We start from the raw sequence: 23,469 nt of genomic DNA, 5'->3' as shown, positions 1-23,469 counted from the left end.
TAATATTTGGGTTCTAGGACAACCAGAAAAAACTTTCTCATGTCCATATCTCAACTGATGAGAATTGTGCAGAGTGATAGCTGTTTTGCAGGGTAGCTGCTCAGGAAGCATAAACAGGAGGATCATAGCCATGACAATGGAGATGCTATTTGAAAATTAACAAAGTAAACATATGTTGAGTGTATGACTCATAAATAGACCATGTGCCTGATAGGTACAAGATCTTGTGTTCAAACTCATTACCACAAATATTACTGATTTTAACTATATTTTTTACTTAAATAATATAAGAATTCTCATTTTCTAAATTAATTTGGAAAAAATAAATTTCAGAAAATAATTTATGATCTATGTTAATAAATAAAATTTTTGCCAATATCTATTCAAGTCCTTTGTCTATTTAATGAGAGATGGCATATTAAAAATAAAGTAGGAAGGGAAAGGATAAAATTCAATTTACTTCATACTCCATACATAATTGGCTTAGTTGATGAAACATTAATACAAAACAACTATCAGTGTTTCTCCTTTATTAATTTGCAAAAGTATTACAATATTAGAAATAGTGATTTATTTCTTTTTATTGCACTCACAGTGGGAGATGGGCAAAACAGAGTGGTATTGGTCCCTTTTGCTACATTCTTTGAAAGCACATTATTTTTCTTACATCTTTTTCTTGTCTGTGTGCTTAGCAGGGCCCTCTTGCAAAAAACTGAACATATGATTATTCTGTTGTAAAATAGTTAACCAAGACAGACCTGGTAGGAGAGAATTTTCCATCATGATAACTTGTGTCTTTTAAAATGCTAAAGACTTAGAGCTCCAGCTAAGCATGAGTGCATGGAGTGCAGTATGTACACTTCTTCAGGAAGAAGTCTTAGGTGATAATTACTGTTTTGTTTATTGCTTTTAGTAATGATGAAAATATACAACATGTATTTCCAGGGGAGACTAACATCTGGCAACTAACTTGTAAACTGTAACCACTATCTAGGAATAGGACATAAATCATGTATTTTCACTTTAATTTTCATTAGGTTTTGTTAAGAAACATAGAGTGCTTAGTAGACTAGCTCTTCACAGGAGGCAGAGGGTAAGACATTCATAGATATATTACTTTTCTTCCCTTTCTTGAAAGTTATTATTCATATGCTGTGGGATTTGCCATCCTTAGAGCCTGAAAGGATCCTCATGACACATTCTCGTATTTGCTTGGTTTTCACTCCATAGACAACAGGGTTCATGGTGGGAGGTAGAAGCACATAGATATTGGCCATTATGATGTGGCAAGATGGAGGGATCGTGTGGCCTCCAAAGCGATGAGAAAAAAACGAAAAGAAAGCTGGGCTGTAGGAAAAAACGATGGCACAGATGTGGGCAGTGCAGGTGCTGAAGGCCTTCTGCCGGGCATCTGCTGAGGACAGGTTGACCACTGCCCGCAAGATCATTGTGTAGGAGATTGTGATGCACAGGATGTCAAAGCCTCCAATGAGGAGGGCCACCATCAAACCATAGATGGCATTGACTTTAATATTGCCACAGGATAATTTGGCTACAGACATATGATCGCAGTAGGTATGAAGAATGATATTACCCCTGCAATAGGGCAGGCGCTTGGTGAGGAATGTGAATGGTATAATGAGTAACACACCTCTCAGGAAGGTGACAAACCCAACCTTTGCAATGATAGGATTGGTGAGGATGGTAGAGTAGCGTAGAGGGTAACAGATGGCCACATACCGGTCCAGCGCCATCAGCATGAGCACCCCAGATTCCATCCCTGTGAAAGTATGAACGAAGAACATCTGGACCAGGCATTCATTCAAACTAATTTCCTTCAGGTGAAACCAGAAGATGCAGAGGGCTTTGGGAATTGTGCTAGAGCACATGACAAGGTCAGTTAGAGAAAGCATAGCTAAGAAGTAGTACATGGGCCTGTGCAGGGAGTCCTCATAGCGGATGAGGTAGAGGAGTCCACAATTTCCTACCATAGCCACCACGTACATGGAGCAGAATGGGAAGGAAATCCAGATGTGCATGTCTTCCAGCCCTGGAATCCCATTCAGAATAAATGAAGCTGGAGTCAGATCTGTTTTATTCTGTATTAACATGCTCAGACTAGAATGGCCACGAAATGGTTTCAAGTTCATATGCGTTTTCCTAAAGGAAGCATGATGAAGCTGCTATGGCCATGCAATAAAGGGCTTGTAATTAATGTGAGTTTCCTAAAAATAAAATACAAGAGAAAATATAAATTACAGTTATTGTCACGAATCACTCCCACCTTTTTTTTCTGGTCCTGGGGCTTGAACTCAGGGCCTGGTCACTGGCCCTGAGATTCTTTTGCTCAAGAGTAGCAGTCTACCGCTTGAGCCACAGAGCCACTTCCAGCGTTTCTGGGTTTTTTTTATTGGTGATTCGAGTCTTATGGACTTTTCTGCCTAAACTGACTTTGAACTACAATGTTCAGACCTCAATGTCCTAAGTAGCTAAGATTACAGGCGTGAGCCACCAGCACTCGGCTAACTCCCATTTTTTAAAAACCTGACCATTACAATTGAGTAAATACAAGCATAATGTAGATGAGGCTTCTTTATATATGAACAGTAAAACAATGCTTCTCTTTATTATTTCTTGTGATTCTGGCAGCTACTAAATATAACTTTATGGCATGGAATATATTTCTGCTTCTTCAATATTATTCTCATAAATTTCATGTTTCATGTTTTTAGCTTTTGGTAATACTTTTGTCAGAGCCAGGCTTATCCCTTGTGATAAATGGATACACTAGCACTTAAACTTTGCACCCAGGGTTCTCTTTTGTTTTCTTTTGAGATAATGTCTTGCTATCTATTTAGTCTGGACTTACCATTACAATCTTCCTGCCTCTGTCTCCTAGGGAGCTAAAATTGCAAGCGGATGCTAGCAAGCATGGGAATTTCTGTATTTTATATTGAAACAAAAAAGTACATTCAAAGTATTTTAACTTGTAATAAACTCTGATGACTAATTCAAACCTTAGAGTCTTAGAAAGCTAACTGGAAATGTTGAGTGATGAATAAATGGTGACCATGATAGAGTTTGTTTAGGGTTCATAGATTTTTCCCTACCCCTCCCAGGGATCTTCACTTTTTCCAGAAAGAAATCATTGTTCTGGAGCACTGTGTGACTCCTTGATTTTCTGTTTTCTGGGAATTGTGTGGTAAAAATGTCATTAACTTTGTGATTTCTAGGATGGCTGACATTTAGCTTTGGTCACACCTGACACCTATCCACTAACAGTATTTGTTGAACTTTCTTCTCTCACTCATCCTAAGTGGTTAGCTGTCATTGTTCAGACTGTGGAATGGTTAAAGGCATCGAGTTATTCTATTTTTTTGGGGGGGGTCCAGTTGTGGGGCCTGAACTCTGGGCCTGGGCACTGTCCCTCAGCTCTTCAGCTCAAGGCTAGCACTCTACCACTTGAGCCACAGCGCTACTTCCGGCTTTTTTCTTTTTGCTTATGTGGTGCTGAGGAATCGAACCCAGGGCCTCATGCATGCAAGGCAAGCACTCTACCACTGAGCCACCTTCCCAGCCCCTCAAGTTATTCTTTATTCAGATACTCTGCCACCATTCTTGCTTTGCCTTTACCTGGCTTCCTTGGAAACAGCAGACATGGCATTGAAAATATCAGCTGTTTTTTAATCTATATATTCATAATAGTGCACTTCAATAACAACCTTGCTGGGTCATTATAAAATTCTAACTCAATTTTTTGGGACCTGTGAGAAAAAGTTTCACAGGGAGATAGACGATTTCTCTTAGAACAGAACCAGGGTTGTAGCTTGCTGAACTTAAACAACTGAGGCAAATCTCTTCCTGAGGCTATTTTATTAACTATTCACATCAGAGTGGTAACTTAGGTCAGGGTGTTTGTAGGCCTACCTAGCCCTATGTCCAGCCTCGACCACTAAAAATGTTTTAAGCTTCACCACTTGGGAAGAATTAACTTTCTTGGTAGCATGCAGATTGCAAATGATCTTACTACTATTGTAGGTAAGTGTAAATAAATTTATTGACATAAATTTAATACATTTTAACAGAAATTTAAAATAAAAATTTAATAAGAATTAATTTAACAAAAGAAAAACTAAACATGAAATTTAAATGTAAAATAAATATATGAAATAAAAATTTAAATAAAATTATGCAAACAAATATATGTCAATAATTGCATTGAAGGAATCCATCTTTTCTTGCATTTTTAACATTAGGGTGGTATATAATTCTTATGATATTCCAGGATCTCATACATTTTCAAAATTTAATTTAGAGGCACATTTCCTTTTCTATATATATTGATGTTATGTAGCTTCTCTGTCAAAGTTAAATGGAAAGAAAATAAATACTTTGGATGGATAGATTAATGAATGAATGCATCATATTTTATTTTTAGATATTGTTAACATATATGATAATACTCTTACTTGTAAAGCAAAAATGGAAACACAAGAAAGTAAAATTAATTCATAAATTACCAGGAAAACATAAATTTTCCAAAGCTTATCTTTAATTGCATGAAACAAGAGAAAAATCAAAAAAATAAGAAAAAAATGTATTAGCCAGATCATATATGTTGACTTTAGAAATAAACTATTTGGGGGCTAGGAAGGTGGCTTAGTGGTAGAATGCTTGTCTTGTATGCATGAGGCCCTGGGTTTGATTCTTCAGCACCACATAAGAAAAAAAAAATCTTGAAGTGGCACTGTGGCTTAAGTGGTAGAGGGCTAGCCTTGAGCTGAAGAGCTGAGGGACAGCGCCCAGGCCCAGAGTTCTGGCCCCATCACAGGCAAAAAGAAAGAGAGAGAGAGAGAGAGAGAGAGAGAGAGAGAGAGAGAGAGAGAGAGAGAGAGAGAGAGAGAGAGAAAGAAAGAAAGGAAAGAAAGAAAGAAAGAAAGAAAGGAAAGAAAGGAAAGAAAGAAAGAAAGGAAAGAAAGGAAAGAAAGAAAGAAAAGAAAGAAAGAAAGAAAGAAAGAAAGAAAGAAAGAAAGAAAGAAAGAAAGAAAGAAAGAAAGAAAGAAAGGAAAGAAAGAAAGAAAGAATCTATTTGAACAACACTACATATTGAACATAATTCAGTGATTAAAAAAAAACAATTAATCTCACTGCAATTGAAAATGTAGAATAAGAAAAGAAATCATCTTCCAAGTAGGCAGAATGTTTTTGAGTGAAAAGAACACATAGCAACCTATCAAGCATGGCACAAATTAGGGAAATAATATTAATTCCTCTCAACTACAGAAATAAGAGGAAGACTATGCTATATCAAGATTACTTTTGAGAAACAATTTTATAAAACTTTACTATAACATTTTAAGCCAATGTATCTAATTATTTTCCCTCTATATTTGGTGAGTTTTCTTCACAACAATATCAGAAAACTGAAATAGTTTTGTTCCTTCCCTTGTTGATGCACAGAAGATTTTGCAATAACACAATAGCATCAATCCCCAAAGTTTCTTTTTGTCAGATTGGGAAATAAGTATTTCATTATATATATATATATATATATATATATATATATATATATATATATATATTGCTGTATATATATTTTTTAGATTATTTTCACAAATATTTTAAAGAGAAACAAAAGTTATAATACCCATACATGTGCCTACATATACATGTATATATTTCTGTATATTAATGTAAAGTTTCATAATTGATTTTTAGAAAATATAATGAAGAACAAAATTCATTTATTATAAACAGTCTAGATATACTAAATTGTCACAGTTGCTAAGAAAGATCTAACAATATTCATTTTTCCTTAATAAAACTGAATAATCAATCTTAAATCCATATAGTCCTACAATCAAAGTGTATTAGAAAATCAAGAAAGATTTAGCTATGCATAAGTCAAAAATAGAACATGTATTTCTGAGAAAACCTGTGCTGTACTCTTTTTTTCCTTTTTCTTTTTCTTTTTTTTTGTCAGTCGTGGGGCCTGAACTTGGCCTAGGCGCTGTCCCTCAGCTCTTCAGCTCAAGGCTAGTGCTCTACCACTTAAGCCACAGTGCCACTACTGAGTTGTTTTTTTTTTTTATTCCTGCTTATGTGGTGCTGAGGAATCAAACCAAGGGCCTCATGCATTCATGGCAAGCACTCAAACACTAAGCCACTTTCCTAGCCCCACCTGTGTTGTATTCTAAAGAAGAGCTTTCTGCCGGGTTCAGGTGGTTCACCCCTGTAATCCTAGCTACTCAGGAGGCTGAGATCTGATGACCGCAGTTCAAAGCCAGCCCAGGCAGGAAAGGCAGGAAAGTCTGTGAAACTCTTATCTCTAATAAACCATTAGAAAACCAGAAGTGGCGCTGTGGCTCAAGCGGTAGAGCACTCTCCTTGAGCTGAAGAGTGCAGGGACAGTGCCCAAGCCCAGAGTTCAAGCCCCATGACTGACCAAAAAAAAGAAGAAGAAGAGCTTTCCTCAATATAAGATAGAAATCCTACTTTAGATGCCTTGTGATTCTAGTAGGTACCATTGTAATCACTAAAACCGGTTTAAATTTTATACAACAGTTTTAGATCTGATGTTCAGTACATGCACAAATCTGTCAGTAAGGAGCCACACTGATACCAAAATAATACAATATTAAACACAAAACAAATTAGATATTTTCCTACCAAAATCAATTTCAAATTATTTCAATACTTTATGATGCATTTCTTCTTGGAAGGAAATTAACTCATATGATTCAGTGGGGATGAACAGATGTGTTTTAAAAAAGTAACATTAATGCAGAAATGTCATTGCTTATAAAGTATAACTCAGATATCAACTGGCATCTACTCTTCCTTGTCAATATCATAAATAGCAAGTTTGCTTTTCTCACTAATCATCTTTAAGAACTATTTTCTGCTCTTCACATGGAAATGGAGGTTTCCAATGAAGTGTTACTATCTAAGTGGGTGAAACACACCCACAATTATAAACAACTGTAGGTAGTTATCTCTTTCTTCCTTTGTTTCCCCCACCCCCTCTGGCTTACCCGGTTGTCACTATTTTTTATTTTGATACCCTTTGTCTTGTATATAAGTTTATCTGATTTGGAATGGGAAGGGGAATCTCAGAAATGGTGAGACAAAGGACAAAAGGTGAACCAATGCAACCGTGAATCTCACAAGACACTATGTTGGAAATGAACCTTACAACTTGGGAGGGGGGAGTCAGGGGAAGGAGAGAGAGAAAAAATGAGGGAGGAAATAACAATGTTCAACAAGAAATGGACTCATTACCTTACTCATGTAACTGTAACCCCTCTGTGCATCACCTTAACAATTAAAAAAACAAAAAGAAGAACTGTCCTCTTTGAGAGTCCAGGGAAGGACCAGTAAGAGGCAATAGTGTTCTGATGAATGAGAGAGTGTTCTAAGGTCAATTTTCTACTTAGTGTTGTCAGGGGTGATTTATGGACTTGATTATATCTTTTTGGTTTGGAGAATAATAAGTTCATAATTCTCATGAAGCATCAAATTAAATCATAGCCTGAAATTTTGTCTTAAAAATATTTTGCAAGGAATCCCAGTTTTTCAGAACATTTCTGCTTTCAAGCCTGCTGAATGGATTCAAACCTTTATTTCTGAGAATAACTAAGTCACAGGTAATCACAAAGCATTCTCCACTATCTCTTACTGCCTTAGAAAAAGCCATGCCTCTAGCCCTCTGCACCTTTGTATTCCCATGAATACCTGGTTTCTTGGAAGAGAAATACAAAGATGCAAGTGATCTTGTCCAGGTATTCAAATCTGCTTCCTGAAAAATCTCACCATCTTACTATGTATGCACAGGCATGCCCATCAACTCTTAAAGACCATTATAACTGTTACTGAGCTGAGCTTTTAAAGGATAGGCTGAGCTTTATGTCCCAAGGGAACATTTCAGAAGATTGGAAAAGCAGGTGCTGTTGTGAAGATGAACACCATGGGAAGAGAGAGGACATGAGGCATACATAATGCTGTCAGCGTGTATGTGTTCACCTTTCCCTGAGTGTTTGTATGCCAATACATGTGGGGATTAGAAAGAACAATACAACTTTAATAAAAAATTCATGATCTTGACAATTATTGCTGAATGGTGTCTCTTTCTGTGCAGGTTCCGGTGGCATGCATGTTGAATGCACTTAAATACGGTATTTCCACACTCACAAATACACTCCTATTTTTTCTTCTGTAGTCACTCCACCTGTTGATATTCAAATTACACTACTGAATCCTTATTGCTCACTGAGTCAGACTAGGAAATAGATGAAAAGCATCAGATAACATGAACTCTGATTCTGATGCTATTTTCAAGTGAGATTCCTGAAGAATTTTATCCCAGTGTAGAAATTCACTCATAGTTCAGACTTATGCAAATATGGCTGCTTATGACTATAATAATCCTAGCTACCCACAGGGATGAGATCAAACAGTAGCTGTTCAAATCTATCCAGGACAGACAAAACTTTGAGGATCTTTTGTCCAATTAACCCACCAAATACCAGATGTAGAGGTGTGGCTCTAGTGATAAGCCCCCAGCCATGAGAGGAAAAGTTGAGTAAGAGAACAAGGCCCTGATTTCAAGCTCCAGTACCAGCATAAACACAAAAATGTATGAATTATCAGGTGCAAATTCTTGTGACAAGAATGGTATGAGTGCAGTATTGAGGCCGTTCTTGAGCTGAGCTATGATCCTCCTGCCCTTAATCATATCTACTCACAAGACAGGAATCAGGAGTTAGAGGCTAGCCAGGACAAAACTTTCATAAAAACCCAGTTTTACTTCAGCACACATGGCTCACATCTGTAACCTCAGCTACTCAGGTGGCTGAGATCTGAAACTCATGGTTGAAAGTCAGCCTAGGCTAGAAAATTCCCATGAAACTTTTATCTCTAATCAACCACCAAAAAGCCAGAAGTTGAGCTGTGGCATATGTGAGCAGAAAAGCTCAGGGAGACATGGTTTCCCTTATTTGCAATAACTAGTGTATGTCTAGGACAACCAGAAAAGCTGAAAAGCTATGTATATATGACCATATAAGATGATGCTAAGTGAAATGAACCCCAAGATAGAAACACAAGTGGTTCTACCTTTCTAGCTATTGTTTTAATGTATTTACAATGCACCCTGTGATTTTTTTTTGTTTCTTTTGTATGTTCTTCCCCCCTGGTATAACCTCTGTTTTCACTGTATTTGATTCTGGTGTCCTGAGTCTTTTTTTTTTTGTGTGGCCTGAATCTTGTACATACGTTTTTCTAATTTAGGGAGGGGAAGGGAAATAACAAAATGCTGAAATAAGGATATAGGATGACCTATTGTAACAACGAGATGTACAAGACTATGTTGAAAACGAACTTTACAACGAACTTTACAGTGGGGGGGCAGGGACGGGTTGGGGAGGTGAGGAGGGAAGGGATGGTAGGGGAAAAACAAGGGAGGAGGTAACAACACTCCATAGGAAATGTACTCATCACCTTACTCATGTAACTGTAACTCCCCTGTACAGTATTTTTACAATAAAAAATACATACCAAAAGAAAAAGAAAAACTCAGGGAAGGTACATAGGCTCTTGCCTGAAGGGACAGGAAAGATAATATCACTAAATAGATTTATATAAACACTGCAGCTGAAGCAGTGGAGCTACCTGGAAAGACAGAAATATATCCAGTCAAAAACCTGATGTCAAAGAAGGTTGGAAATGGAAGAATAAATAGCCAAATTCTCTCTGATGTTTAGATAGATAGATAGATAGATAGATAGATAGATAGATAGATAGATAGATAGATAGATTGACAGACAGATAGACAGTTAGATAGATTTGGGGTTCTGCATGTTAAAGCTAGGCCATTTCCTCATGCATTAAAACTTCAAAATGGGATTAGGAATGTGGCTTAGTGGTAGAATGCTTGCCTAGTGCGCACAAAGCCCTGGGTTTGATTCCTCAGTACACATAAACAAACAAAAAAAAACAGAAGTAGTGCTGTGACTCAAGTGGTAGAGTGCTAGCCTTGAGCAAAAAAAGCTCAGGGACAGTGACTAGGTCCTGAGTTCAAACCCCAGGACTGGGGGGGTGGGGGGGAAACTTCATTATATTTGGATTGACTTTGCTATCTAAAGCATTTAGTATTCCCGTCCCTGCAGCACATGTTAATGGAGTCATTCACCATTATTACTCAGCTAAACTGACTTTGCTCCTAAAGTACTGGTCACAATGTGCAAGCCTAACCTGCAATTCATGTTCCACTCACTTATTTCTTACATTAAATATATATGTATATATATATATATATATATGTGTGTGTGTGTGTGTGTGTATTATATATATACATATCTATATGCCAGTATATGTCTCTGTATGTTTGTGAGTATGTTTTAACTTCAGAAAATGGATATAAATAATGTATTCTGCTTTTCTTTTTACCTATTTTATTGGTTTAATAAGTTAACCTTGCACATATTTATAATTTTTGCCTTATCCAATTTTGGAACTCTTGTGAAATTTTTTTCCTCTCTTTTTTTCTTTTGGATGCTTTCATGATTGATTATTTAAAAATAGGAAAGGGAAATCCCAAAAGCTTTGACTTCCTCCTCCATTCTCCTTAGAAATAATGGTTAACTTGGGAGAAGCTGAAGTTCACAAGCATCATGATGGTTTCTAGTGTGTCATTTCCTTTGTGAGCCCCAACGTAACACCTTTCTGAAGCCTTCCCGAAGTTCTTTGGTTCTAAGTGCATACACCATAGGGTTGAGGGAAGGAGGGATGATGTTGTGTAGCACATTGAGTAGGACTGGAATCAAAGTAGCCTTGGTCTCTGCCAGGTGAGTCACTGAAATCACTACCACAACAGTGTAGAAGAAGAGGATGAGGATGAGGTGGGAGCTACAAGTACTCAGAGCCTTGGATACAGCTTCAGCTGACTTGAGTCTAAGTACAGAACGCAGAATCAAGGCATAAGACAGCATAATAAGACTGAGGTCACTACCCATTCCAACCTATGCCAGGACCAACTGGCAAATGCTATTTGGCCTTCTGTCATCACACGCCAAGCTGGTGACGCCAAGGTTAGAGCATAGGCAGTGGTCAATTTCATTCTGGGAACAATAATTACGCTGAGATGCAAGTACAGGCACTGGAATGACCAACAAGCCATTTCTAAGCACCATAAACAGGGTTGCTTTGAAGATGAAGGAATTGGTGACAATTGATGAATAACGGAGAGGGTGACAGATAGCTACGTATCTATCAAAGGCCATACAAAGGAAGATCCCAGACTCCATACCAACAAAGCAGTGGATGGCATAAATCTGAGCAAAACACTCAGGAAGACTGATGTTTTTAGCATCAAACCAGAAGATGGCCAGGATCTTGGGCATGATGGTGGTGGCCAGTCCCATGTCCACCACAGAGAGGATGCCCAGGAAAAGGTACATGGGCTGCTTCAGAGATGGGTCCTGGGAGATGGTGATGAGGATGAGAAGGTTTGCAGCTATTGCTGAAAGGTAGAGCAGAGCTAGAGGCAGGGAAAGCCAGTGCTGTCAGCTGTGAATGCCTGGGAATCCCAGTAGGATGAACTCAGACACTTGGAATTTGGAGCTATTGGAGCCCTTGAGTGATGAAGACATATTTCTCTAAGAGGCAAAAAAGAAAAGAAAAGAAAAACCACAACATGTTTCTCAATGTTTCTTTCTCTGAGCATAAACATAATTAAACATTTTTTAAACTGTCTTCATAAAGCATAGTTTTGTGCTGTAACAAGATTTGGTTATAAGGAACTTTGTGGGCCCTTTCTTAATAATAACTTGCAACAAACAATAGAACTATTTACATCTTCATTGAAGAAAGGAAACTTAAAAGCCACACATTTCTGAATTGGCATAGCTCAGTGGTAAAATACTTACCTACCATGTGTGAGGCCCTGGAATTGCTCTCCGAGCCACACAACACACACATATCACCACTACCACCACCACCACTACCACCACCACCACCACCACCACCACCACCACTACCACTATTGCCAATGTTGACTAGGAAAATATCATCATGTATCTCCAATCTCCATTTGTATGATCACAGCTATCCTAGGCTAAGATCATCCCATAGGTATGCTTCTAGGATTTCTAAGCTTTTGGGGGGGGTTGTTGTTGTTGTTTTGTTTTGTCTTGTTTTCTATAGTCAATCGTGGGGCCACAGTACCTGGATGCTGTCCCTGAACTCTTTTTGCTCAAAGCCAGCGTTCTACCACTTGGAGCCACAGCTGCAGCTCACTTCTAGTTTTTGGTGGTTGACTGGAGACAAGAGTCCCACAGGGACTTTTCTGCACAGGCTGGCTTTGAACACAGATCCTCAGATCTCAGCCTCCTGAGTAGCTAGGATTACAGGCGTGAGACATCAGTGCCCAGCTAAACCTTTAGTTTGCATCTCTTCCAAATTTTGCAGAATCAAGTCAATATGATTATTTTCTTCATATTTTCCCTGTTTCTTGACTCAAGTGTTTATTGTCTAATATTCCATTTCTAGTACTATATAATAATGGAAGATTGAAAATTGTAGCCACACCTTGCAAAATTGGTATGGCTGTAAATTAATATTTTTATAGATAGCCTGCTAGAAATATGTTATTATGGACTGTTAAAGATCTACAGGAACAATCTATGTTGAAAATTTGAAGATATGTTTTCTTTCATATTCTACTTTGTGTGCTGCTCTGAAGAGGTTGGTAGAGGAGGCAACAATGCTCGATAGGAAATGTACTCATTACCTTGCTCATGTAACTGTAACCCCTCTGTACAGTATTTTTACAATTAAAAAACGTAAAAAAAGAGGTTGTAAGAATAGTTTGACAAAAGTTGAGTGATATTAGCTGAGTTTTTCAAGATATTTAATGGCGACATACCTTTGCATGGTTTTCTATTGAGTCCTAGAGAACCTGTAAATACAATATAAAGATAGGATTTAGGTAAACTACTAAGGTAAAGGTGTTTAATATGATAGAGATCCATTTAAAAATCCAAGTTCCCAGCGTAATGCTGTTGATAATAGCTACCTTGCTGCAGAGCAGATCTCTAGAATTTAATCTGTAAAACTGAAGCTTTATAAGCACTGAACAATTGTAACTTCACTCATACCCAGGAATTACCCATACTATTGAGGGAGTGCACATGGAAGGCTCAGAATAATGTCCAAATCAGGCTCAATATTTTTCCTCCAATTCTCTTATTGTTCACATACATTTTAGTCTGTATGGTTATGCAACAAGCCAAATCTGGGACTGGCAAACAAGCTTATCCCTTCCACAGAGGGTAGGGCTTTAGGTTTCACAAAATCAGGTACAATTCCCTGGAGACCTCCTGACTCTACTTCAATCACTTCAACTTCTACTCAGTAGAAACAACCCTGCATCAACCCTCCTGGTCATCTTTGTTTTTACTTCTTCATACTTCTTTCTTTCTTCCAACAATAAAAATCCTTCTAAATTTGCTGTTCTCTTGCTTACAATAATTTATGCTTACTCATCATTCAAATAAAGCCCACATTGTAGTTGCCAGGGCCTAGTGCCCTCTCAGGTCTGACTTGAATCCTCTTGGCTTTAACTTGTGTGCCCTGCACTCCAGTGGTACATGATGTCTGAAGGTATTTTGTATTTACAATAGTTTTTTTGCATTTATTTATTTATTTATTATTTATTTATTGTCAGTTGTGGAGCTTGAACTCTGGGACCAGGCACTGTCCCTGAGCTCTTCAGCTCAAGGCAAATGCTCTACCATTTGAGCCACAGCACCACTTCCAGTTTTCTGATAGTTAACCGGAGATAAGAATCTCACTGACTTTCCTGCCCCGGCTGGCTTGGAACTGTGATCCTCAGATCTCAGCCTCCTGAGTAGCTAGGCTCACAGGCATAAGCCACCAGCACCTGGCTGTTTTTTTTTTTTTTCAATATGGTTCATTCTCAGTTTTTGCTACCATGGAAATGATTTTCAGATTTATGAGCATGAATAGGATCTAGAAAGTTATGTGTCAAGGTTTTAAAATGATACCCTTCTGTTGGATGTTGGTAATTTAATTATGGCACAGGTTTGTTCTTCATACATAAATACTGAACATAGAAAAGTCTGAAGGAGGGGGACCGGGGGAAGCTGGGAAGGGATGGGAAGGGGAAATAAAGGAGGAGGCTACAATGCTTGATAAGAAATGTACTCATTATCTTGCCCATGCAATTGTAACCCCTCTGTACAGTATTTTCACAATAAAAAATAAATAAAAATTAAAAAAAGAAAAGTCTGAAGGAAAATAAAAAAGGTTATCAAAAATCAATTATTAATAACTACATGAATTTTCTTTCAGACATTTCTACTAAATGTATATGCCCTATAGATATGACAAACTATCTTTAATTTATGATAAATAAAATCTGACAAACAGCAAGATCCTATGAATGTATCCTCAAAATAAAATATTTAATGACTAAATGGCTCAGACAGCTTTGTAAATAACTTAGTTTTGCTCTGAGCTTTCAGTTGTGAGTTCCAAAGGAGTTCATCACAATAGCTCCATCTTTGCACTGTGTAATGATGTGAGCCATAGCCAGGCGCCGGTGGCTCACGCCTGTAATCCTAGCTATTCAGAAGGCTGATATCTGACAATTGCGGTTCAAAGCCAGCCTGGGCAGGAAAAGTCCGTGAGACTCTTATCTCCAATAAACCACCAGAAAACCAGAAGTGGCGCTGTGGCTCAAGTGGTAGAGTGCTAGCCTTAAACTGAAGAATTGAGGGACAGCGCCCAGGCCCAGAGTTCAAGCCCCATGACCAACAACAACAACAAAAGATGTGAGCCATTTTATTGTGCCAAGCCAGGTATGTTTGGGATATACTCATTTATTTCTTTGCAGTGCACTAATCATATGGCCTTTTATAGTTAATGTATTCCCAGTTTTTTTTCTTTTTAAGTTAATTAATTTATGTTTTCATTATATACAGATAAAAAATAATTGTGTATTTTTATGGGAAACAAAATGGTACCATAGTTTTTAATACTATATATGATGAAGTTAATGTAGCCAGAACTTCAAATATTTAGTCTTTTGTGATTAGAACATTAGAATTTTATTCTCAGCTAAGACGAAATGTGCAGTGCTCAATCATGGCATTCTGTATAATTGATCTAAAAAGATGACTTACTCCTCTTACCTAATGAAGTTTTCTTTCTTTCTTTTTCTTTCCTGACTTTCTTCCAGTTTTTCCCTCCCACCCCCACCCCACCCACAAGTTGTATAGTTCATTTTCAACATCATGTCTAATAGGTGTGGCTGCTGCATTTGTTTATCCTTTGTCCCACCATTTCTGTGCTCCCCCTTACCCTCCCCCAAACAGATTCTTTAGACTATTAAGACCCCACGTGTGCCCGCTCCTGCAGATTCTGGTAAACATGAGCATATTTTTCTTTTCTGAGCAAACTTCCACATAGATACCACATATGAATGTGAACATATGGTATTAACTCTCTGATTTATCTCAATTAACATAATGTTCTCCAATCCCATTCATGTGCTCACAAATGTCTTCATAGTTATTGATAAATGTCATTCCAGTGTGCAAATACACCTCATAATCTAGTAGGGTGCCAATGGATCACTCCTGGAATCCTAGCTACTAAGGAGGCAAAGATCTGAAGATCACAGCACCAAAGAAGCGGGCAAAAGAATCTGAGAGGGCTGGGAAGGTGGCTCAGTGGTAGAGCGCTTGCCTTGCATGCATGAGGCCCTGGGTTCAATCCCTCAGCACCACATAAGCAAAAAGAAAAAAGCCGGAAGTGGCGCTGTGGCTCAAGTGGTAGAGCGCTAGCTTGAGCTGAAGAACTGAGGGACAGTGCCCAGGCCCAGAGTTCAGGCCCCACAACCGGACCCCCCCCAAAACAAAACAAAACAAAAAAAGAATCTGGGAGACTATATTATCTCTAATTAACCACCAAAAAGCTGGAAGTGTAACTGCGGCACAAGTGGTAGAATGAGAAAAAAAAATAGTAGCCTTGAACAAAAACTAAAACAAAAACAAACCTCAGGGACAGACAGTGCCCAGGGTCTGAGTTCAAGTTCCAGGACTGGCACCAAAAAAAAAAACAATAGTGCATTTACAAATACTGAAGATGAAGGTCACCTAGCAGTTTTCAGACAGGCAGCATCTATTGTGCCACTGGAGCCTGTTGTTCCAAATCCTGCACTCAGTTCCATTAGAAAGGAATTGCAAGCCTCTCTATCCTAACATTTAAAAAAAAGTGTTTGGCACTCTTGGCAAGCTGTTGCCAAAACAATTTTAAGTTTAGAATGGGAGATCAAATGCCCTGATATTAACCAAGGTGACCTTGGCTAGTCTTCAGAACTTACTGTGGTTATGAGAGGAGACTCAGAGCCTGAGGTCTTGTCAAAGGAAGGAGCTTCTGCAAAGTCAAACATGACATTTTGGAAAGGAAGTTTTGTATGCGGTGATGGTATGTTCTCAACTGAAGTAACAGCACAGACATTATAAACTTCCAGAACTTATGGAGAGTATTATCAGCTCAATGATCTAAGCACAGAAAATCTCCTTTGGAGACAGGCGCACAGAGAGATCTGAATTCCTCAGAGGTTAAATCCCCAAAGCATAGCAAAGAGACGGACTCAGAGATATGTTTCCTATTCATGCTATATAAGAAGTTACAGAAATGGATAAACATCTTCATTTAGAAAAACAAGGTACAATGGATGTGAAGTTCTGGACTTTTTAGAAGATTGAAAATTCTGTGTTTAGCAGCTTTCTTTAAATGGTTTTAAATCTAGGGAACATTTCTCCTATATTTAGAAAACATGGTTGGTAGTTGGTACAAACTGAAGAATAAATCAGTCCTGGGGTGAGGGGTGGGGGTAAGGGGGGTGTAGCTGAGGAGGTGGGAGGGAAGGGATGGCAGGGGAAAAACAAAGGAGGAGGCAACAATGCTGGATAAGAAATGTACTCAATACCTTGCTCATGTAACTAACCCCTCTGTACAGTATTTTCACAATAAAAAACTTAATTAAAAAAATCAGTCCTTTTCCCTATTCTCATAGAAATTGGTTTAGTGGGGGTAAGAAAATACAATACTGAATTTAAAAATCAAACAATAATGATTTCCCCTAAAAACCAAATACATGAAAAAAAGATTTAATTATGTTGCATGTTTGGGGAGCAAGGAGCATTATTCTGGGAACTTTAAAAGGCTAAAATGGGAGGGATCCTAGCATATTTAAGGTAATAAAGACAAAAATGTGGCTTATCAACTCCCTAAGATGTAGAGTGTGAACGATAGCTTCAGCTAATAGGAGACAAAGACTTGTAAATAAAATTATGCCAAAATAATAAAGAGCTACAGAGAGGTTTCAAAAAGATTTATTCTTAGATGATAGGAATGATAATATTTATTAATAAATATATTCATTTTATAAGATAATATTTATAAATTAACATTTTCATCCCTATCAGCTAAGAATAATTATTCTAAGATCTTACTCTAGGCATGGCAATAGAATGCATTGCCACACCTAGAATGGTTAAAGGAGGACTGAATTGTAGGCGAGAATGAATTCCCCCTAACGTATTCTTGGGTATAATGAAAATATTAAAGCTAAACATTTGATAGACTTGAAGACAATAAAACTCTCTCCTCTCATATACTGTAAGGTGCTCAACCTACAACTAATTTTCTCCTCATTTCTGGCATGCCTTTTCTATTGTGTAAATGTCCAAGTTTATATTAGAAGTTCCAATTTCCATTTTTATTGGTTAAATTTTTGTGTTTTGTGTCCTAAATAATAATATTTGCCTACTTCACATTATTCTGCCATGTATTTTCCATAAAATTCAGTCTTCTGAGTAATTGCTCTAGGATCCTACTACTCTTTATTTGTGTGGTTGGTTGTGGTGATTGCTTTTGTTTTTACTTTTCTTAGAAGCTATCAGTGAGACTTGAATTACAAAGATCATGGAGTGAAAAATATGCCTGGATGGTACTTGCCATGCCAATAATTTTCTTTTTTTTAATTTTAATTTTTATTTTTTGTGAACATACTATACAGAGGGGTTACAATTACATGAGCAAGATAATGTGTACATTTCTTATCAAGCATTGCAGCCTCCTCCTTTGTTTACCCTTCACATCCCTTCCCAGCCTTCCCCCGCCCCCCCACCCAATCCCGCCCTCCCCCCAAAGTTGTAAAGTTTGTTTTTGACATGACAACTTGTACTTCTCATAGTTGCATCGGGTCTACCTGTATCCTTAAACGACTTGTTTTTCCCCATCTCCTCCACAAATTATACCGATATCAAATATAGTGAAAGCAGGGGTTATACTGTGGGGAGGGACATACAAAGCAACAAAGAAATAATCTTATAAATGCATTAGAAACAAATGCATGAAAGAAAAAGAAAACATTTAAATACATATCTAATCTTGGTTGTTTCTGTGGTGATGTTTCCATTCTCACCTCTGAGTTTATTTATTTGGGTGTGTTCTCTTCTTTTTCTGATAAGATTTGCTAAGGGTCTGTCAATTTTGTTAATTTTTTTGAAGAACCAACTCTTTGTTTTGTTGATTCTTTCTATAGTTTTTTTGGATTCTAATTCATTTAATTCTGATTTAATTTTAATTATTTCTTTCCGTCTACTGGATTGGGGTTTATCTTGCTGCTCTTTTTCAAGGAGGTTCAGATGTCTCATTAAATTGTTGGTTTCAGATCTCTCCAATTTGTTGATGTAGGAGCTCAGAGCTATAAACTTGCCTCTGAGTACTGCCTTTGCTGTGTCCCAGAGGAGCTGGTAATTTGTGTGTTCATTTTTGTTGAATAGCATGAACATTTGAATTTCCTTTCTAATCTCTTCCATGACCCACTCGTGATTCAGCAGTGTGTTGTTCAGCCTCCATGTGTTACCGGACTTTCTTTGGTGGCTTTTGATGTTGAGTTCTAATTTTATTCCCTTGTGGTCAGAGAGAATGCAAGGTATAACTTTAATGTTTCTGAATTTGGACAAGTTTGCTTTGTGGCCTAAATGTGGTCTATTTTAGAAAATGTTTCATGTGCTGCTGAGAAAAATGTGTATTCTGATGCTGCTGGGTGAAATATTCAGTAGATGTCTGTTAAATCTAGTTGATCTATGCAGCTGTTTAGATCTGAGGATTCTCTGTTGAATTTTTGCCGAATTGATCTATCTAGTGGGGAGAGTGGTGTTTTAAAATCCCCAACAATTAATGTCTTTGGATCTATGTGGGATTTGAGGGAAAGTAGTGTTTCTTGGATAAATTTGGGTGCTCCATTGTTTGGCAAATAGATATTTAGAATTGTAATAGCCTCCTGAAGGAGAGATTCCTTAATTAGTATGTAGCAACCTTCTTTATCTCTTCTCACGAACTTTAATTTGAAGTCTATTTTATCTGATATTAGGATTGCAACTCCCGCCTGTTTATGGGGGCTGTTTGCTTGGTGGATTTTGCTCCAGCCTTTAACATTGAAAATGTGTTTGTTTTTATGGGCAAGATGTGACTCCTGAAGGCAGCAGATAGAAGGGTCTTTTTTTTTTTTAATCCAACTAGACAGTCTATGTCGCTTAATTGGAGAGTTAAGTCCATTTATGTTAAGAGATAGGACTGAGAGGTATTTGGGAGTTCCTGCTATGTTATCCACCTTCTTGGGGGTTGCGAACACTGGGTTCTTCCTATGGTTCTTGGCTTCTCAGTTTGGGTGCAGTTTCTTGGCCTTTGTTGCGTTCTTGTTGGTTTTCTATGTGTAGGACATCTTTAAGAATATTTTGTAGGGCTGATTTGGTGGAGATGTATTGTTTCAATTTTTCTTTGCTATGGAAGGTTTTTATTTGGCCTTCAGTTATGAAGGAGAGTTTAGCTGGGTACAGTATTCTTGGTTGATAGTTGTTTGTTTTTAGGGCATGGCATACATCATTCCAGGTTCTTCTTGCTTTGATTGTCTCTGCTGAGAAATCTGAGGTGATTCTAATTGGTTTCCCTTTATAGGTGATTAATCTTTTCTCCTTGACAGCTTTAAGGATCTTTTCCTTGGTCTCAGTTGATCTTGTATGGATTATAATGTGATGGTGGGATGTCCTATTCTGATCTGGTCTATTTGGAGTTCTAAAAGCTTCTTGTATCTGAATAGGCCTATCTTTTTGCATGTTTGGGAAGTTCTCTGCTAGGATCCTGTTAAACAAATTTCCTAGACCATTAACTTCTGTTTCTAGGTGCTCCTCTACACCCATTATCCTTAGATTAGGCCTTCTGATGGTGTCTTCCAGGTGTTGGATAGATCTATCATATTTCTTGGACTTGTCTTGGATGGTTATATGTTCTTTCTCTATAATATCTAGGCTATCTTCAATCCCCCAGATTCAATCTTCTGCATGGTCTAACCTGCTGTCAAGACTTTCTACTTTGTTTTTTATTTCTGTTCCTTCTAATTGGTCAGCTTTGATGGCTTCAAATTCTTTGTTGAAGCTTTGTTTTAGATCTTGTATGGACTTCTTTACTTCCTTAATTTGGTGTTCAGTGTTTATTCTCAAATCACTTAGTTGATTGGTTATGGTTTCCTTGGACTCCCATTCCTTCTGTTGGGTTCCATTCAGTATTCCCTTTGTGGTCTCCCTAACTTCCTTCAGCTCTTTGTTAATGGATCCCATGAATGCCTTTAGTGAGCTTTGTGTATTCTCATCCTGCTCTCTCAATTCCTGTATTACTCTTTGTTTAGCTTCCTCCCGTTCATGCCATTCTTGTAGTTCTCTTTGAGTGTTCTCAGCCTGTTCACGCCATTCCTGCCTTTCTCTTTGAATATTCTCAAGTTGCTCATGCAAATCCTGTATCAGTTTTTGAGTAGCTTCCTCACGCTCATGATATTCCTGTATAAACCTTTGGATTGCCTCCTCTCTCTCCCTCTCACGCTCATATAGAGCCCTTTGTAGGTTTTCAATCTTTTCCTTCATTGACCTATTGTTTGCCTCCTCTCTCTCCCTATCACGCTCAAACAGAGTTCTTTGTATGTTTTCAATCTTTTCATTTATCTTGTTTGCCAGCAGTGTTTGTAGAGCTATTTGGGAACTCTCCTCTGGATTATTCATTATCTGTTCTGTCCCCTGATTATCATGAGTGGGAGTGGAGATACCCGGCCTTGCCATTTTTCTTGTGGTTTTCCGGCTTACTCTGCTCATTTGGGATGAAAGTAACACCAGTTTTGTGCTAGAACACTAACTTAAGGCAAGCATCAACCAAAGTCTGAATTTGCACAGTCAATAGTCTCCAGATACAATCTAGTTCAACAGATACCTCTATTCAACATCAAACAACTATATATTAAATGGGCTATGAACTGCAAAGAAGTTGGTAAACCAGAAATTATTAGGGTTAGGGAGAGATGTGGTTAAAAAATAGGAATAGAGTGATGTGGGAAGGTACAGGGAGAGTTAACTTAACTAAGTCCTAGTCTCAAAGCAGGAAATAGGTTGGATAGGATGAAAGTAGAGAGAGAGAAAACAAGAAGAAAGAGAAAGAAAAAAAGAGACCAGAAAAAATAGAAAAATAAAAATTAATAATATGCAGAACAAACTATTCAAAGAACGTGAATATAATGAGAGAAGGGGAGGGATATAAAGGAGATGTGAAAAACTTAAAAATAAAAATACTTAAAATATTATATAAGTATAAAGAGATAGTACTGCTATTAAGGAATTTAAGTCTCAGAAGTTTTGAATTGAGTAATAAATTTGTGGATTAAGTGTATACACAATGGGGGATAGGGTCTAATAGTCAACTACGGGTTTATCTGAGGATGTGCAGAACAACAATTAAGTCCCATAAAGAAGAACAAAAGGGAGGAAAAGGTGAGCAGGATAAGGAAGAAAGAAAAAAAAAGATCAGAAGTTCAGTCGAGCTAAGCAAAAAACAAGAAGAAAATTTTTTTTGAAAAAAAGAAAGAAAAACGCACACACGCATGTATCCCTAAAATAAAGATTATAAGGGGGGAAAAAGTTACTAGAAAACAATTTTTTTCAGAAAAGGTAAAAATTAAAAATTAAAAAAAGTTTTAGAAAAGAAAAAAAATTTGTAAAAGGTATATAAAAAAAAAAGAAGAGGAAAAAAAAAGTTCTTTGATTTTTTTTGGGAGGGTTGGGAAAAATCCTGTATCTCCCTTGTGTCTGTAATCAGCCTCTGATTGGAGTCTCTGGTCTGCTTGTGGTCCTGTGGCTTAGTTGGTTTCTTGTCAGTTTGTTTGGACAGGCAGAAAAATGCTCTGCTTTACCCAGGATTTTGCAATCCTCCTCCCAAGTTAGTTCAATGGGAGGGGGGTCTTCTTTGAGTATCACAAAGGAGGGAGATGGCTTTTTCCTCAAGTTTGGAGATGCTGTGATGAGGCTAGAGTTGAGGCCTTTCAGCAAACAGTAGCTTTTCCCAGGGGCTAGTTTGTGAGAAACAGAGCCCAGCCTGGAGCCACTCTCAGGGTTTCTGTTTACTGAATTTCAATTGATTGTTGAGGCTGCTAGAGGGAGGGGCAGCCTCTGGCTCTGATTACCCAGTGAAGAAAGCCACTCCTAGGGCTGGCGCCTGAACTAGGTGACTTTTCCCTGGGTGGATCTGAGTCTGGCAGGTCACGTCGTTAAGTTCTTGTGACCTGCTAAATGACCCTAGTTTTATTCCAAGGCCTTAGTTGGAGCTGGCAGCTCCGCCGAGCTTTGTTGGTATCCAAGATGGAGATCAGCGGTGCTGGGGGGGGGAGGGGTGGCCTTCCCTCCTCTGCTCCCTGAGAAGGAGTGAGGACGTCAGGCTTCTACTCACGCCGAGTCTTGGTTCCTGGGTCGTCTCTGGTCTGCGAACTGCAGGATGAAGATGTCTGCTCCTTGTCGGTTCTTGCTGGTGTTGAGTAGAATCCGCTCGCCCACTGCGTCTGGCTCCTTCTTCCCAGACTCTCTGTGGCTCAGGTATGGCCGCGCGGCCACCGCTGCCGCCACTGCGGTGGCTGCTGGCAAGAGCTCAGATGTGTCTCCTTGCCTGGATTTTCCCTCTCTGGCCTAACTCTCTGTCCTGTGATGGCACACTTGGTGTGATTCTCTGGCTTTGGACTGTTCACTGGAACTCTAAAACTGCTTTCTATGCGAGAGCTTGTTTTTACCTCCACTTCTCCTCCTCCATCTTCCCGGAACTCTCATGCCAATAATTTTCATGTTCTGTAAAAGAAAAACTAATGAGGAAGGATCATCATCACACTCATTGGATAATACCAGTCTCTCCCAGAAAGGCTCGGTCTGGACAGACATGACAATGCATCCTTCCCTGTCCACCCCTTCACCTGTACTGGTGGGTTTATTTATTTATTTATTTATTTTGGGTCGGGTCGTGGGGCCTGAACTCTGGGCCTGAGCGCTATTCCTCAGCTCTTCAGCTCAA

The 23,469-nt window shown here is 38.3% G+C and overlaps 2 protein-coding genes across 2 annotated transcripts; both read right to left on the bottom strand.

Annotated features, from left to right (window-relative positions):
• Positions 1 to 1,145: 1,145 nt before the first annotated feature.
• Or52n4 (olfactory receptor family 52 subfamily N member 4) lies at positions 1,146 to 2,111 on the bottom strand. The gene has a single exon (XM_070034737.1). It carries the CDS (start codon positions 2,109 to 2,111, stop codon positions 1,146 to 1,148), a length of 966 nt encoding a protein of 321 aa, XP_069890838.1.
• An 8,577-nt stretch (positions 2,112 to 10,688) lies between these two features.
• On the bottom strand, positions 10,689 to 11,648 carry Or56b1 (olfactory receptor family 56 subfamily B member 1). Its single transcript, XM_070035372.1, is given in 1 exon segment — positions 10,689 to 11,648. A coding segment is annotated over 1 exon segment (960 nt).
• Between the last annotated feature and the right edge of the window lie 11,821 nt (positions 11,649 to 23,469).

The sequence above is a fragment of the Dipodomys merriami genome, unplaced genomic scaffold, assembly GCF_024711535.1.
Source record: "Dipodomys merriami isolate MVZ:Mamm:240054 unplaced genomic scaffold, mDipMer1.0.p SCAF_25, whole genome shotgun sequence".
In the NCBI taxonomy this organism is placed as follows: Eukaryota; Metazoa; Chordata; class Mammalia; order Rodentia; family Heteromyidae; genus Dipodomys; species Dipodomys merriami.
This window is presented reverse-complemented; position numbering and strand designations above follow the sequence as displayed.